Source organism: Sporothrix schenckii (genome assembly GCF_000961545.1).
Source record: "Sporothrix schenckii 1099-18 chromosome Unknown Cont47, whole genome shotgun sequence".
NCBI classification, from domain to species: Eukaryota; Fungi; Ascomycota; class Sordariomycetes; order Ophiostomatales; family Ophiostomataceae; genus Sporothrix; species Sporothrix schenckii.
This window is the reverse complement of record NW_015971148.1, coordinates 3,396,690-3,414,326: the sequence shown is the minus strand read 5'-3', so window position 1 is coordinate 3,414,326 and position 17,637 is coordinate 3,396,690. Positions and strand designations below refer to the sequence as shown.

Genomic DNA, 17,637 nt, shown 5'->3' with positions numbered 1-17,637 from the left:
CAAATTCGAAATAGTTCGTTTCTCTGCTTGAATATCAAACCCAAAATACGAATCACAAATTGTATTTGTATCATGTTGCCACATCGTAGAACTGGCCTGTTTTTTGGAGTCTCAGCCTCATACTGGTAGATAGTCCAAGCCGGATTCCATGGGCATGGCCATGGGCATGGAAAGTGGCTGTACTGGCCGTGCAGGTGACGACGGCGATGTTGTCGTCGACATTGTCGTCGACGGTGATACTGTTTGTGAGGCTGGCTGTTCGCCTATAAGCGTCTGCGTCTGCCCATCCTCATTCAGAAGCAGCGATTCATCAATCAGCCTGGCCATCTCTGGAAACCGCGCCCGAAACGCGTCGCCCACTTCCCAGTTCGCTAGTTTGGCAATGTGGTGTGCAAACACAGGGTTGACTATGTAGTCGTTGACGTCGCCATCGCCATCACCGTCTCTGATGAAATTGTTGCTGCTGCCCGGCGCACTTGGCGTCACAATCACCACCATCGACGGATCGTATGGCCAGCGGATCTGTACGCTGGTGCCATAGCTGGCTGCAAAGTGGTCAAGAGTGATCTCAGGATGGACGACGAGGTAGTCGCGTGCAGCAGGCCTGCCGATCAGTGACAAACAATTAGCACAGGACGTGCCGCATCATAACGAGAGGGAAGGGGAGGTTACCAAGGAATGCGGTCGATCCACGGCGGATGCTCGATGGTGCGCTGGGCACGGGTAGGTCGAAGCCAGACGGGGACGCTGTTCCAGCTGGGTTCGTCGAGGAGAACGAACCACTGAAGCGAGTGTGAGTAGTGGGAGAGCGACAAATAAGGTACTAGAATAGCAGAGCCAAAACAACGGAGACACCAAAACACACCTTTAAAAGATGCGTCATCAGAAAGTGGACGGCAATTTGCTTGGGTAGCGTGTCAAGCTCGGAATATGTGCGCACGACGTCACTGGCGAGCCTCGAAACCTCGTCTGTGCCACGGCGACGGCTGTCGAGGAGAGGTGTGATGTCAGGGGCCGAGCTTGTTGACGCGGAGGTGGCCGACGGAGACGCCAGGGCCACGGCCCGGCGCTGGACGTCGACAAACCCCTGGAAGAGCTGGTCGGCGATGCTCGCCGGCGGACTGTTCAGCGGCGGCGTCTTCCACAGGGGGCAGGACGGAGAGGTCGCTGCTGACGCTCCATCGACCGGTTCGGATGCTTCGGCGGCCCTTTGGCGTAGCATGGCATTCTCTGCTGTCACGGCATCCAGTCGGCCCCTGACGACACTCAGCTCCTGGCTCTGCCGCTCGAGGACCCGCGTCAGCGTCGACACCTGCTCCGACAGGTTGTGGATGGTGGACCGCGTCCGGTCACGCAGTGCCTGTTGGGCCCGCCGGTCGCGGGCGCGCTTCTTGTCGAGTGGACGACTGCCTTCAGGTGGTGGAACCCGGCGACCTATTCCTCTCTTGTGTTTAGGGGGTTCCGCCGGTGCTTGTGATTGCGGCGGTGCTGTCGCCGCCACCGGTGACGGGTTCATCAACCCCGGGTCGCCGTCGGTCGCGGGCAACGTCATGATGTGACGATGCGATGCTGAGTTGTTTACTTGCAATTTCTGAGAAGTGGGCCGTCAACAGACTGCGCTCTATGTCGTACTTGTTCTTTCCGTTTTCAATGCCGTCCACAAACGGCAACATCGCCATGCCCCTACGACATGCTACACAACTTCTTGATGCTGTCTCGCACCTGCCCTCTGCATCTCCACAGCATTGTGTGGGGTAGGAACTACCAAGCTACTGCACTTTTTGGGAAGGCGCCGCTTGGTCTCGCCTGCCCCGGATTATCATTACCGGTCATTTTCACAAGTCGAGAGGGGAGGCTGCTAAGGAAGGTACCGCAATAGCGGCTTCTTTGTCAAGTACGAGTGCAGTCACGAGTCTCGTGATTTCGAAATCATTCGTCTGTAGTGCAACGATAACTCCGTAAGCCCAACTGAAGAGGATCGAAGATCGACAATCGCTGCAATCATTCGAGATAAGGACCAAGACAATCACCAACGGCTGCCCATCTGTTATCTGCGTTCGGCGTCAACCTCGGCTAGTCTCGATTGGCCATTCATACTTTGACATTGGCAGCTGCGACTTCGTCGTCGTAAGTATGGAATGCCTCGTATATCCTTATGGGTTATCGATTTGAGGCAAGCGATGATCGGCGGCGGCCTTCGATGAAAAGGCCGTTTTACTTTCGGCATCCGATATGATATCGATGTCGGACGACCATCGTTTCGATTTGCGTTGAGCCACAGGCCCACAGCCCAAAGGCGATCGTTTTCACCATGGAGGATTACAATAATTGTGAGGCTCACAGTTCTCGTGTAAGACGGATGGAAGGTGAGCTGCACGGTGTGAGGTGCCGATGTCGGCGTCTCCTCGGTTTAAGATGCATGCGCATGGCCACTGTCGCAAGGCTGGCCCGTCAAGAGAACAGAAGAGTCATGCACAGAGCAACAATGGCCTGAGACTTGCCATGCAGGACGAGTCCCGGCCTTGTCCAAAATAAACATCGGGCACAAGAGGTGATGGTGAGTCAGGATCCATGTTTCTCCAGACAGTGCTCTTGTTATCAAGGCCAGGGAAGAAGGCGATATCGGGCGGAATGGCGAAAGGCAATTGCGTATTTGCGATAGAGGACCTCGACAAAGACAGAGACGAAAGCCGCAAAGGGATGACTCTTCAGCCTTATCATTGACGAGTGAAGGAAGCGAATGCGGCAGACGAAGACTAAAGAGGTTGGCGGGAAAAGTCGGGAAATCCAAATTGGCAGCGAGGATTCGGTCCAGCCATTGATAAGGCCAGCAAAGAAACGGGACAGCTCGAGAGGACATTGGAGACAAGGAGAGACAAGGAACGATGAAGAATAGGAGAGGGCGAGAAAGAAAAATAGAAATAAAAGACCCACGGTTTGACTGGCTTTTGCGTCTTACTTCGTGACGTAAGAGAAGGGGACATTTCGAGATGTCATGAATGTCTGCCGTCTCCAGTCCCTGGCCTAGACGTTTCTGGTTTGTTGACCAGGGTTGAAGACACCAATCGGCCCTCTTGTTGCTTGCCACATGTATGGCCAGGGGAAAGGAAAAAAATCATTATTTCATTGCCTGCCACGAGGAGCGCGACGCGAAGCCGTCATTGGCAAACCATAAGTCGGGACAGGGAGGTAAATGGCAACCTGCTTTGCTTGGTAGTTTGTACGTAAAGTGCATACGTCGGCAGACAAACATGTAAGGGAGATGCCCCTCGGGTCGCAATTGGTCTCTACGAAGGAATGAGGGCTTTCGACGTCGATCGAGAGCTCTCCCTTTCGGAATGTCGATTGTAGGCACCATGTGGTTGGCTTGTTTGTGTGTGTCTCGGCTGCATGACAGTGCCGACATTCGTGCCAAGTATTCGCCTACTTGTTCCAGACCAAGCAACACCAGAGCGTCTTAGTTTTCAATCTAAAGGTGGTGTGTTTTTTATGTTCGTTGCCAGTGGTAGCGTGATCCAACCGTGTTCATGGCGTGTTTGATGGAAAGTGATCAGCAAACGTCGTAGCGTGTCAATTTGGCGTTTTTTGTTTTTCATTTTTTTAAATGAAAGATGTAGGATTTTGTTATTTTTGTCGATTGGCGTGTTTGTCGATTGCATGAATGGCGGATCGACAACAAAGAGCAATATACAAAGGATATGTACGACATCATATCGAGATGGACTGCCGCAAGTGTCTGGACCAAATTCTCGGCAAAAGAAAGTAAACAAGCAAGACACAGCTTTTCGGTCGTGGGGGTCACATATGCTCACTCTCATCCGTCGCCCTGTCACTACCAACAACTTGTCGAGGGTTGTGCGATAGGAGAATAAAATGGCATACCAGGGCATGCAACATGCAAGTGTTTCACATGAGGCAAACTGTCTTGTCTGTTGTCGGAAGGGAACATGGCGGAAGATGTCGTTATCTCGATTGCCCGCGACGACATACAAAGATCCGCACAGGCGACAAGTCGTGCAGTGGATGCTCCAGGTGGAACCGACCATATGCATACAATGGCGGAAGAGGGACTGAATCCGACGTACGACATTTTATGGTACGAATGTGCCGAGCGGACACGGGCTGCGATGCATATGCGAAACCATGGAAAAGGGCTGGTACCATTACACAGTGTGGGTTGCGTTGTAAACCAAGCCGATGATTACCGCGCGGCTTTACAACTTGGACAGCAGGGACACCGATCAACAAAAATAGAGGACTTGAAACGGAATAGAACGGACAGGGAGATTGTGGGATGGGGTTCGGCGACCCATTCCTCCATCTTTGGCGGACGATAACTCTTGACTAGAGCAGCGTATCGCTGTGAGTAGCAGGACAACCGCAAAGGGCAAGCCGAAGATATTGTTTGTTGCCATTTTTGAGAGGGGAGAAGAGATCGCCTGTTGACAACAGCGATGGGCCAATGAAACACGAAAATCAGACAATGGTCATAAAAGTCGACAGCCGCAACTACAAGGGATGATGGCAGATTCGACATGAATTGTCCAATGTTGCATGGTCAACTGACTCCCAAAGGGAGAATTGTGAAATGGAAATCATGTACGGACTGCTCGGTAGAGAGTAGTGGCCTACTCCGTAACGTTTGGCATGAAAAGCAAAGGCCTTGGCGACGTCCCTGTGCCTCTTCTTGCGTTACTCTTTGCTTCTATTGATAGCAGCCCCCTCTTTCTGGGATTGTCTCAATACGGCAGGTCCGGGATATGTGCATATGCAATATAGAGGACGTCGACCTCGAGAAGGGACAAGATACAACGTCGTAAATTGATTGTCCTCTACTTGTCGCCCACTTTCTCGCCCACCTGCAGCTGGACCTTTTCGGTCATTTTCAAGGAGGGTTGCATCAATGCCAATCAACAAGCCTGTCCTTTCCCCCCGAAGGACCCCCTCTCTTTTCATATGATTCTAGATTAAGCTGTCCGATCACACTCGTTGGATACGCTCGACAGCCGCGATCACAGCGTTCGCTGCGATAAGGTCTTTTATGTGCATACGAGTAAGAAAATGCACCCCCCACGTCTTTCCTTGACAGCCAATGCCCTGCCAGTAAGTCGGGCACTGAAGACACATCGAATGAAGCGGGGGAATCGATGCGATGCTGCAGGCAGACGCGGCACGGGAAGCACGGAGGGTGGGAAAACAGGATGGATGGCAGGGATGGCAGGGATGGCAGAGGATGGAAAGAGTTGGAAGAGGGCAGCCTTGGGCAACCGTTGCCCTGGATGTAATTTTACTTGATGGCTTCGACTTGACAAGACGTGACGCCGTCCGGAGAGACGAAGGAGCCAGAGCTTCTCTTCCTTTTGTGTCGTCTACTCTCAGGGCAGGCAAGCCCAATAATGGAAAACAAATTAGACACGGCGCGTTGCAAGTCGGTGGGGGCGAGTTGTCTGTTGGTGATCCCGGAAAACAAGCACAGAAAATAATGGAATGAGGGAGAACGCCCGTTATGCAGACAGTGCAACCTGAGCTGCAGCTGTGCGGCGTGACAAGAGTGGTCCAAAACCAGGGGTGCATCTGTATGCTGGTGATTGTGGACGACTGTGTGAAAGACGTGTGAAATCTCTTTGGCCAATCCCTGCAGCTGGCCATTGATTCTTTTTTTTTTTTTTTTTTTTTTTTTTTTTTTTTGTTTTCAACTTATTGGCCCTCGCTCATCCATTTGTGCAAATTCATCTAAAACCCATCGCGAAAATTCTTCCGAATGTTTACTTGCAAAGCTGAAAGTGAAAACGAAAATACACTCAGGCTCGCATGAGAAGAAAACTCTTCTTCGTTGGCGGCTTTTGGTTCTTGTGCTGTACCAATCCAAACAGGTTGCTGCAGCGCGTGGCCGCCAACGATGGAGACGGGAGACTGGACTGGAGACTGGACTGGGGACTCATGGCCCTTGCGGCCGCCCCATGCCGATGGACCGGGAGCCACCCGGAGTACGTCGTATAGTAGGAGGCCTGCAAGGGATCGAGGTGAATCGCTTCTTGGATCGTGAATGAAAAAATTTTAAGCCCTCGTCTTTTCGAAATCCTTGACTGTCTTGGATTTTATTTTTGTGAACGTTGAGATCACTCCACCGTCTGCCGGCCTCGTGTGGATCTTTCCTAGCTGCAAATCCGCATGGCATTACTACTCTGTAAATATGGAGAAACGTGCTCGGCTATTTTCGATTCGTCTTGTCATGAACCAACGGTGAGCACTCAATACAGGCCTGCACTTTGTCCAAAGCGACGGCGTGCGCTCAGGGCTGGCCAGCAGCAACCAAGAGAGCAAAACCTGCACGGTCGGACTGGTTCGTCTTCCCAAAGCGGAGAAATTCTGCAAAAGTAGTGAGCAGACGAGGCGAGTGAAAGAATCTTCGAGGAAACGAGAGAATTCCTGGGGATATGTCGGCACGAAACAAAGGCAACTCAACGGAAACGAGGCAGCAAGCAGTGCTCCGAGATCAGCATCAAACCGGTCGAAACATTGTAGCAGGCAACTGGGCCTCTGGCAACCCAGCGTTGATATCGACAGACGTCTTCCTGTCAGTGCTTGTTGGTTGCCTGTGAGCCTGTCTGTCGCTAGATGTTGTACTGTGGTGTCAAGAGCCCATCGGTCCTTCCTGCTTTCGCCATAGCTGCCCCAAATGGGACAAGGGCGTGGCGCCTTCCTGCAACGGGGTTCGCGTCACCACAGTCACCGCCGCCCGTCCCACACGTTTCCACAGGGCTGGTTCATATTTCGTACGGAGTATCTGGTAATATGAGCAGTACGAATGTATGAATGTATGAATGTGTCGTTGCCGTTGTGTTTTCCTCGCGCGTCGCCATTGACTATGTGAAAATTCTTCGAAAACGCCATCACTTCCTTCCTCCCTGGCTGACGCTGACACCTCTTGTCCCCACCTGCTTTTGCCATATCGTTGCAAAGCCATCGTTCCTTCCTCCCCAGGCTCACTCACCAAATTCCGTACACCGTGCCAGCCGTCTTTTCCTACTGTGTACGCTGTGCTTCGATTGACGAGCAATTGCGCAATCAACCCTCTGCCATAGTATGACGACGTAATGAATCCGTTTTGTTTTGCCTTGGCTACTTTAGCGCCTAACACGGTGTATCTTACGTGTGATCATGCTTCGAACGCCAGGCCGTCTGACTCTGTCTTCGTTAGTCTGTGTTCGCGTTTCTTCCATTGGCATTCTTTTCTGCTCTGTAATACTTCTGTACGCCCTTCACCTTCTCTTTACACAGTGTCCACCGGGCAGGACGGGAAGTGACTCGTGGAAAAAGCGCGGCCGCCCTTGCCTTGGCCTTGGCCCTGTAACCGCGCCCTTGCGCCCTGAAACGGTCCGGGTGTGCGGTACCCTGACCACCGCTCCTAAGATACCTAAAAGTACGATTTACTCACATCATCGTTTTCGCCCATCGTTACTTTTCCCTTCTCCCTTTCCCCTTCGAATCTTCGGTCCCTTCAACCTTCCCCTCTTCTCCCTTCTCCCAACGGCTTCCTCGGCCTCCAACGGAAGTCTGTGACTTGGACAAACAGTGTCTGCCTACGTATGATATGACTGCAGTGAAGTCAAACACGTCAACCAGCCGGCAACAGTTGCCTCCTTCCTGGCCTCCTTCCCTGAATGACTAACAAAACTCCCAAGTCGGGAACGTGGACGGCGCTTCTAGACCCTACTTGTTTGTACTCCCGTATGTCGTACCGATTTGTATCTTGCTTGACAACCCAGTCCTCAGTCTGGGCCAGACCCGTCTCTTTATCCACTAGGCCAAGATCCCAGTCAACAACCTGCTCACAATGTCATCCACAAACTATCCATAGTCCTGACCACAGCTGTTGACCACCATGCGCTGCTACGCGCTGCCATTGGCGATCTCAGCTGTCGACATTTGCTGGAGCATGACTTGTCTCCGCTTTCGGATCGGCGTAGCGTCTCTGGGCAGAGGTGTGTGGTGACCCTGGCGAGCCTGAGGTCACACTCGACCTTCGGGCCACTCACAGCAACGTATGGTCCCCAATACCTCCACCATCGCCAGACATGTCCATACACAAAGTGACTTTTCAACCGTATACAACCCACACAAAAGAGGCAGGTACCAGCCTTTGTCGCGACTGTCAGAAGATGATATCTTACGTGTCTTACCGCTCGATACCGCAGGCTGCCCCTCCAAGGCAGGGACGGTCCATAGATTTGACGTCTAAGCAGGAGCGACTGCGCCGTTGCTTGTAGAGCTACAAAGTACCGCCTCAAAGCCCTGCCTTTCGAGCTACGTTTTGCGCCATGCGTTTTTACGTGCCTCTTTATTGACGCCTTTGCGACCGTAGGCTTATTTATTTTTAATTGTTTTGGGGGTCCTCGCCGCGATCACGCAAGAACCAGTCGTCCAGACGTCGCCCGCGGCTCTCTGATCTCGCCTTTTTCGCCGCGTCATGCTCCATTATGTACCTCGTGGTGTGGCTACTTGTTGCTGAACAGAGTATATCACTTCCCAAGGTCCCTCGTTTCGTCTTCGGCTTGTCTTTTTTTTTGGATTTTCTTTTGCTCCGTCCTGTGTCCTCCACTTTGTGTTTCTCAATCGACTCTTCTTAACTCCACCAACTCTCAATCGCCAGTCTCAAAAGCAAGGCTCCTTCCCTTCTCCATCCCGGCCAGCCGCTCTTTCCCTTGCTCACCTCCAACCGCTTGCTCGCTCACCTCGAATCCCGCACCAGCAATCTACGTCATTGCCTGCGGTCTTTCCAAATCTCCGTGCCTCCTTTCAACTCCGGTCCTTTGCTCTTTCCCGCCGGTTGCGCCAGCTAGTCAACAAACAAAGAGACAAAAAGCATCCATTCCCCTGAGTCTGCTTTCATTCGGACATCACCACTTCTTCACGCTTATCAATTCCCTTTCCCACTGATATTGCACGCCACATTGTGCTGGTCGTCTACTGCCCACTTTCGTCCACTCCCCTCGTCCACCCCCTCAGTCCGATAATCCAGGCACAAGGCCCGACCACCACACCATCTTCCGCCAGCTGAGATACAAAACTACTTTGCATCAACCACGGTATCCCTCGCGTTCTCCAGTCTTCGGATCCCAATACCTTTCTCGACAAGTGATCAGCCACCGTCTCGGAACGCCCACGCATACCAATCTCTCCCATTTGTGCCCCCCTCCCGTCCTGGACGCCTCTGCTCTTTTTGTCTATCACACCCTTTAACCAGCCCTTTGAACATTACTTTTCTTGTCGTCTGCTTCTTCGCCACTTACTTTTACCTCCTCTTCTCGTGGATCACCAGTACCCCTGGCCAACTTTCTACCAGGGGTTCCCTTTACTCCTCTTTTTGGTGGCCTTCCCCGCCCCCAATCTCGAGACATCGTCGCTTTTGCACCGGACGCCAGCTCGTGCCATCCATGAATACCCACCTGACACCCCCCGTTTTCCGATATCCGCTTGATTTACCCACCACTACCACTGTGCTCTGTGCTCCTATTTCTTCGCACTTTCCTCTGCGACGTTTCGGCTGGATTTTGGTTCTACTTTGGCTCGTCCGCCATCCGCTATCTATCGCCAGAACGACTTCGCTTGCTTCGACGAGGCCTTTGATCAACACCCTTTACACCACCATTACCACCACCATCCCTGGTGCATATCAATCCCAACAGCCGAGATAGCCTGCGACTAAATTCCACAGGTAAAACGAATACAACACAAAACAACACATCCACGGAAAAGGAACACGGATGACAAGGCGCACAAGCGAGTTTTGCACAATTTACGACAATCTACGGAGTACATGACTATCTGAACCAGCCTGCCAAGGATTCCCCACGATTTTTATCACGACCAGGGTCTCATTTTCTTCCACGGCGCTAAAGCCCTTTCTTTATCTGTGGCATTCCTCTCTTGTCCCCTCTTATTCTGGTCCCATTTTCCTGTCCCATCTGACCTGTCTGCGTCACTTGGGCACTTGGGTATTGGACTATTTGACTCTCGTCGTTCGCCGTCTCTTGTCGTTTTGTCTCTTTCGGCCCGTCCTGGTTATAAACGTCAGAAAAGCCAAGCAGAACCCTTTCACCTTCCTTGTCAACACAAAGACCAATCAGCCAATCAACTCTACCACGCAACGGGAATACCGCAGCACCAGCATCCCACGCACAAATCAACCCCCCCCCCCCCCCCCAAACCAGCTGAAGGGATTAAACCCCCATCTTACACCCCATTCACATCCCGAACAGGCAAGCGAGTAAATGCAGAAAATTTTCTTGCTGCAGCCCAGTTTGACATTTCGCCACCTGCGATAACACATACAAACCAATTTGACATTTTTTCCCTCGTCATTTTGTGTTTTTCTCACGTTTTTTGCTTTGCCGTCAGTTATTACTCACTCGTTACCCACCATCTCCGTTTCTCACCATATAACTTCGCTGTTTATTGTCTTTCTTCTTACTCTCTTACTCTCGCCTAAACATATTCATCTCTTTATAATTTTCACCTTTGCATATCATATAAGAGAGACAGCGTTTCTCTCATCACGACTATCTCAACCCGCCAATCTAAAATATACGACAACTGACACCTGACCACATTCACTGCGGTACGACGTTTTACTTCCGACTTTTGATTATCGTCACACGCACGGTCAAGCACAACAGACAACGTTGTGACTCCGCGCCAGCCGCCAGCAAAACACAATCTCTCACAACGACCTCACACAACTTACAAAATGCACCACTCCCGGCGGAAATCTGGACACGGTTCTATGACCGATGTCCGAAAGGCGGCGTCCACTTCCGACTCCAAGCACAAAACGTCCTCCAAGCATGGCAACAGCAGTAGTAGCAGTCGCCGGACAGGCAGCTCCTCGCAACCCAGCTCAAAGTCCAGCAAGTCGGGATCTTCGAGCCGGGACGCAGAGAAGCTACGTGACGACGACTACTGGTACGACGACGAGAGGGAAAGCTTTCCGCAGTTCTGGTTAGTGACAACGCAACTCTACACACGACCGTGCCCCCTCGCTTTTTTCCCCTCTTTCCTTGGCTCTCGTAGCCGGTATGCCCCTTTTGGTCAACTTGCACCGGGCACCTGACGCACAATTTGCCTCAAAGGCGTGCGACGTGGCCGCACTCTATCAATGTCCTTCGTCCTGTGTAAATGGAATACCCCGCTGACTGACTTTCTCAATATAGCATGACCTGCGAGAAGCAATTTGTCGCGAAGGATGACCGTTTTCTCTACTGTTCAGAAGCGTATGTCTCACCTTGCCGTACAACATGCATTTACACAGGCCATGAACCGAATGCGACGACGCAGCTAACACAACACCATTTGCAGTTGCCGGGACTACGACCAAGAACACGGCGCCAGCGTGAGCGCAAAAAGCTTCAAGGACACCTATGCCAGCAGCAGGATGTACTACACGGAGGCCCAGGAGCCGCGCGACATTATCCCCCGCGCGTCACCCTCCCGGCCCAGCTCCACCTACTTCTCGCTCCCGCCCACCCCCGCGAACATGTCCTCCACTGTTCCTGCCACGACGTCCTCCGCCATGGCCGCGCTGCGTTCCTTGTCTCTGCGCGACGCCAGCCCCCCATCGCCAACACTGGCGGCCTCTTCCTCTGGCATCTGGCCCTTCTCTACGCGCAGCAGCGCCACCAGCCCGAGCACATCCTATACGCAGCCGTCGGCGGTGTATGCATCGACGTATGACCAAGGTCAGGGATACTACCGCAGCTCCGGTGCCCCCAACTACTACACCTACGGAGCGGGCGTATCTGGGTACCTGACAACAGAGCGGCCATTGCCTCCTCGGCGGCCCAGCAGCTACGCTCGCCCGAAGAGCATTGAGCTCGTGACGCCTCTACTTGGACAATGATTTATTACAGTGAGAAGTGGCGCATGCAGAGCATGCCCACTACTGACCCGATCTTACGGCTCAGCTCAGTGCTTGCCGGGTAAGCGAGAGTCGAGTATTGAAGGTGTATGGGAGAGTCGGGTGACGCCAACGGGTGTCCAATCCGCCCTCGTACCGCTCAGTCACCGGTGACAATAGTGGTGGGGAGAGGTTACCAATCTCCTCGCTCAGCCCCGCCTTGGCACCTCATTCTTACCTCATCATCGACTTCCTTTCGGCGTTGCGCACTTCTCTTTTCGGCATACACCAGGCGGCACGACCGATTCATACAGTCCGGAATCGCAATCGGACATGATCAAAATTGGGGTAGCAGAGGAAGTTATTTTTATCTTCTTATTTCTGGAACTTTTCTTCCCGCGCGTGGGAATCAACTGCATGGGCATACGGTGTTTCGTATTTTCTCTGATTTGGTCTTTTTCATTTCTATCTTCATTCAGCTGAGCCGCATCTCACCCAGCTGGTGCGATATCTATTACCCACCTCATTATAGCTTTGTTGTCACATTTATTGTTTACATCATATTTCCTGTCTTTGGTATCATATGGAGCTAGGAGCGAGCTGGATTTGGGTGCATTTGACGAAAACATTTTCAATTTCATTTCTTTGTCAAGTAATTTTTGACTACGGTATGACAGTTGGGCGAGCAAATGGCTTATTTAATGGAATGCAATTTATTCATATGAAATGGTATATGGGATATCATCTTGGATTTGATGGGAATGAGATCATAGGTGAGGGCTGGACTGTCTTTAGGCAGCACGCATAAAATGTCAATTTTTATTTTTAAAAAAAACTTCTTTTAAACTGTACATGTTAGATATCTTATCCTTTCGTTTAATGCTTTACGTCCCACCAGACGAATACGGTTTACAGGGGCCAGAATAGAATAAATGATAAAATGAAAATCGAGTTGCAATGTACGCGACAAAAGATATTGCAAATATCTCTTAAAGGCATTTTGAAAGGTCGAGGAAGAAGAACGCATACACTGCGTCACCTGAATTGTATCCAAAGTAGAAATTAAAAACCAGAAACAATAATGAAGCAGCAAAGAAAAAGAAATGCAGCAGTGCGTTTTGGGAGGTTTGGCTTTTTTTTTGTCTATTTGAAAAAGAAACGAAGGGAGAAGTAGACAAAGTGAACGACAAAAAAATTGAGACCTTTCCCCCAGTATATTTTATTGGTTTTTTTGGTATGATTAAAAAATGATTGAATGAGATATGAAATGGAGAAAAAATGGCTAGGACAAAAAAATTAGTTGAAAGGTTGTAAAATATGTACTGGCTCAGAGATAAACCAAACCTCTTCTCACCTTTTTGGCTCTCTCATCAGCCCCTCCCGTTCGGACTTGAAAACATCATGTGTTGTATGTACAATATGATGGTTTATATAACGACCATTATCTCATACCTTCCCATCAAAAATAAAACTAATCAAGAAAAAAAAAGCCAAGTCCATGCCCATGCTCATGCTCAGGCGATTGTTGTCTTGTATTTTATTCATTCTTTTCTTCGTCTTTTCCCTAAACGTGGCACAGCTGGCCGTTCTGGGTGGGGATGCCCTCGACCTGGCCGGTGATGTACCAGTCCTCGCTGCCGACGGCGGTGGGGCCGTAGAAGAGGCCCCAGGGGTCGATCTTCTGCTTGTAGGCGTAGAGGCGGGCGTAGTTGTCGGCGCCGTAGAAGGACTGCTGGAAGTTGGGCTCGAGAATGTCGGCCTCGCTCATGTAGGCACCCGCCCCGGGACAGGTCGCGCGCCAACGGGCCTGCCAGTCGTTGGTCAGCTTCAGGCAGGCGGCAGCAATGGTGGCGGTGTCGGCGTCGGCGGCCCAGGATATGGCCTGGATGGCGTGCAGGACGGTCTTGCGCCAGGCGGGGTTGACGGCGTTGTCGGGGTAGCCGCCGGCCGGGTTGGCGGCAATGTTGAAGGCCAGGATGGTGGAGCCCTGCTCGACGACGTAGCGGATGGCGGCGACGGTCTCGTTGAACAGCGTGGCGTTGCCCGTGGCCGGCTCAAAGTTCTCGCGGGGGAACAGACGCGAGGCGGTCTTGAGCGTGGAGGCGCCGACCGTCTCGAGCGGGAAGTGCAGGTTCCAGCCGTCGTAGAAGTTGTCGTAGTTGAAGTACTCGAGGGCGTTGACGGACACGCCCAAGGCAGCCCAGTCGGCGAAGAGAGGGGCCAGCAGCGCCTGGAGCTGGGCCTGGCTCAGCTTGGGGGCGAAGAAAGGCGCCATGGCGAAGAGGTAGGTGCCGGGGGCGATTTGGATGATGTCAAAGTACGAGTAGGTGCCGGCATCGGTGAAGACGGGCAGGTACTTGAAGTAGACAGTCATGGCGTCCCAGAAGACGTCCGCCGTGATGCTGCCGCCGCTGACAATGGTGAAGGTGGCGACGGAGACCTGCAGCTTGGGGTAGGCCTTGACGGTGACGGAGGTGACGACACCAAAGGTGCCGCCGCCGCCACCCCGCAGGGCCCAGAACAGGTCGGGGTTGGAGGTGGCGCTGGCCGTCACGAACTGGCCGTTGGGCAGGACGATCTCCATAGCGAGGACCTGGTCCGCCGCCATGCCGTAGATGGAGGACAGGGGCGAGTGGCCGCCGCCGAGGATGTAGCCGCCCATGACGCCGACGGTCTTGCCCTCGCCGCCGACGACGCTGACGCCGTACTTGTCGGCGGCCTGGTACATCTCAAAGGCCTGGACACCGGCGCCGAGCTTGAAGGCCGGGCCGGAGTAGCCGTTGAGTTTGAGCTTGGAGAAGAACTGGATCTGCTTCAGGTTGTGGGTCCAGATGGAGAGGGCGCCGGCACCGGCGGACTTGCCAATGAAGTCGTGGCCGGTGTTCTTGACGACGAGGCGCAAGTTGGCATTGCGGGCGAAGTTGACGGCGAGCTGGATCTGGGCGACATTGGAGGCGGAGACGGCGTACGAGGGGTAGCCGCCGAGGGTGCACTGGTCGGAGGGGGTGTCGGTGGGCACGCAGGTGAGGCCCTGGTAGAGCGGCCACATGACGGAGGTGGGGTCGTCGGCGTGCATGTAGGAGTCGTTGGACCAGTTGTTGGTCACGAAGGCGCACCGGGAGGCGCTCTGGTCGTTCCAGTTGGTGTAGCAGGGCGAGGCCAGGGGCACGGTCTTGATGAGGGCGCCGGGGCCGAGGAGGAGGCCGAAGACGTCCCAGACGATACTGATGGGGTAGAGACGGTTGCCGGGTATGACCTTGCACTGGCTGCTCCGGCGGCAGTTGCTGCTGCGCTTGTCGACGGTGGAGGCATCGTCAAAGTCGAACAGGTCGATGCCGGTCAGGTTGAGGGACGTCAGGTTGGCGATGATGCTGTCGGTCAGCTGCGCGGTCTCGGACGTGAAGAGGTTGACCGTGGAGTTGGAGCTGGTGGGGGGGACGTCGGCCGCGGCAGGCGCGACGGTGTCCTCGTTGGCGGCTGCGGCATGTTGTCAGCAGGAACAGGAAGGCGCGAGAGTGTGACGGAGTATGCGGGACGATGCGGGACGATGCGGGACCCGTGGGCAAAATGCGATGTGGTGAGGCAAGTGCAGCGTCTGTACCTGCAGTAGCGGGTGGAGAGAGGAAGGCGCGATTGGTGGAAAATACAAACAAGACAAAAGGACAAAGCAAAACGAAACAAAACAGAGATAAACAACGCCGCAAATAACAAGGCTGAAAGGATGAACAGCCTTTTCAGGCTGTGTGACGGAGCACGGGAAGTCGAGCCAAAACAAAAAAGCGAACCAAAAAAAAATAGTAAAAACAAAGAATGGAAAGAAGGGACAAAAAAGAAAACAGCCGAATGCACTTACGGATGGTCGTGTTGTCCACAGTAAGGGACTGTGCGCTGGCAAAGGGCGCGAAGAGGGCGGCGGCCGCAAGAGCGGCTACGCGCAGACTGGGGGCCATCGGAGCGGTTGGTGATGGATGAAGAGAGAGGGAGAGAGACAAAAGGAGGAGAGAAGGAGAAGGGGGAAGGGGGAAGAAATACAAAAGGGAGTCGAGGCACAAAAAGACTGCCAAGAGCTCGAGCAGACCCTGTGCTTTCTGGCGGGAATAGCAAAAAGGGCAGCAGGTGGACAAAAGAGTGACTGGAGAAGGGGAGACGAGGGAAAGGCGACGGGGGAATGGGGGAGGGCCGACGAAGATCCTTTCTGCAAAAAGATTTCCTGGATTCTTGGCCCCGAGACCTGGGACGGGCCAGGCTTATATGTCAAATCCACGTGGCAATGAAGAGGGAGGGCACGGGGACGGTCTCTCGGAGTGGCACCAGAAAAGAAAACGAAGAAAAGAAGAAAAGAAGAAAAGGGAAAAGGGAAAAAAAGAGAGAAAGGACGGGCGGTCGCGACGGGTCTGCCGCGTGCCGCGTTCCCACCTGCCTGGTTTCGATGGGGAAGACTAGAAAGAAAACGACCAAAACGGAGCCAAAAGCAACAAGCGTGGACAGCATTAGCGAGGGACTATCGGAGTTGCGCGTGAAAAGGACGTGAAAATGGGCAAGGAAGAGCATGACAATGGCATTACGGGGCGGAAAAAGAGGAGCACAAAGAAGGTCAACAAGACGCCGATGACAAGGAGACAACAGGGAGCCAAGGAGATGGCAAGGGCCTTCGACATAGCATCACATCATGGCATGGCCGGCATGGGTTTCTGGACGGGGCGATGGCTCCGATTGCTACGTGGTGCGTGTGTTTTTGCATAATGTACATATGTACAATGAATGGCAGCCACGGTAGTAATGGGATGCCAATGGGGGTCAATGGGGTTAATTGGGGTCAAATGGGGGCATTTCGTTATTTCGCGGGTGGTTGTTGGACGCAAAGCAGATTGGGAATTTTGGGAATGGAGAGCAAGTGGAGGAGCAGGGAATGCATCTAAGGAAACTGAGAACATCTACGAAGTAAGGTTATTGGACGCATGGCCTCGGAGACTAAGAAACACGTTGGCTGGTCTTGGCTCAGCGCGGCGTCTTTGAAAGGAAGCATAGACAAAACGCAGGGTCCAGACACGACACGAGGAGACTTTAGACAAAATTGAGAATTTGGCAAAACAAGCGAGCGTGCTGGCAACTTCTGACTACCTTACCAGACATTGGTGCAAGCGAGCGAGGTGAGTGAAGTTCTGCGGGAGATGACAAGGAACGTAGAGAGAAGAAAAAAACAAAACAAAAAAACAATGGAGGAAAGACTCCCGAGGCATAACAGATGGAGCCAAACATGAACAGAAAAAGTGATAGCAAGTGTGGGGCAGACACAACTCGCTGAAGATTGGAAGTGATCTGTCGACAACATAGCCTCTTTTTGAGGAGAAAAGAGGCAGAGGGCAACAGGACAGGGGAGAAGAGCTCGATTTTAGTCTAGTTTGCAAGGGAATGACGGATTCGACGGCATGGAAGGCATGGAAAGCATGGGTAGCTGGGCCAAAGGATTGCCAAAGGATAGACTGCATGGATTGGATTCTTTTCGGGCGATTACGACAGGGGAGACTGGCAGGAAAGACAGGGGTAGAGGCACGGCAGATGCATTTGAGCAGAGGCTGAGGTTCTGGACACTATGAGATACGGAGTCCTTCGTACGAATCGTACGAATGTACATTGCTTCGTCATGAGGACTCCGTAAGAAGCAGCACGAGAGGAGACCGGAAGCGAGGAGAATTAAAATGAAGAGCTGACCAGCTAGCTGTGCCCTCATCTAACACAAA

General features: G+C 52.7%; 4 protein-coding genes across 4 annotated transcripts; 2 read left to right on the top strand and 2 right to left on the bottom strand.

The window, feature by feature from the left end:
* Positions 1-117: 117 nt before the first annotated feature.
* On the bottom strand, positions 118-1,552 carry SPSK_04268 (uncharacterized protein; the record flags this gene model as incomplete). Its single annotated transcript, XM_016731079.1, has 3 exons — positions 118-604; positions 673-782; positions 866-1,552. 3 exons carry the CDS (start codon positions 1,550-1,552, stop codon positions 118-120), a joined length of 1,284 nt encoding a protein of 427 aa, XP_016585620.1.
* Positions 1,553-3,947: 2,395 nt separating this feature from the next.
* On the top strand, positions 3,948-4,337 carry SPSK_04663 (uncharacterized protein; the record flags this gene model as incomplete). Its single annotated transcript, XM_016731463.1, has 1 exon — positions 3,948-4,337. The coding sequence occupies one exon, from the start codon at positions 3,948-3,950 to the stop codon at positions 4,335-4,337; it is 390 nt and encodes a 129-aa protein (XP_016585619.1).
* A 6,413-nt stretch (positions 4,338-10,750) lies between these two features.
* SPSK_04383 (uncharacterized protein) lies at positions 10,751-11,899 on the top strand (the record flags this gene model as incomplete). The annotated part of the gene is made up of 3 exons (XM_016731191.1): positions 10,751-11,001; positions 11,214-11,273; positions 11,359-11,899. 3 exons carry the CDS (start codon positions 10,751-10,753, stop codon positions 11,897-11,899), a joined length of 852 nt encoding a protein of 283 aa, XP_016585618.1.
* Positions 11,900-13,460: 1,561 nt separating this feature from the next.
* Positions 13,461-15,846, bottom strand: SPSK_10569 (restculine oxidase precursor; the record flags this gene model as incomplete). The annotated part of the gene is made up of 2 exons (XM_016736923.1): positions 13,461-15,373; positions 15,750-15,846. 2 exons carry the CDS (start codon positions 15,844-15,846, stop codon positions 13,461-13,463), a joined length of 2,010 nt encoding a protein of 669 aa, XP_016585617.1.
* Positions 15,847-17,637: the final 1,791 nt, after the last annotated feature.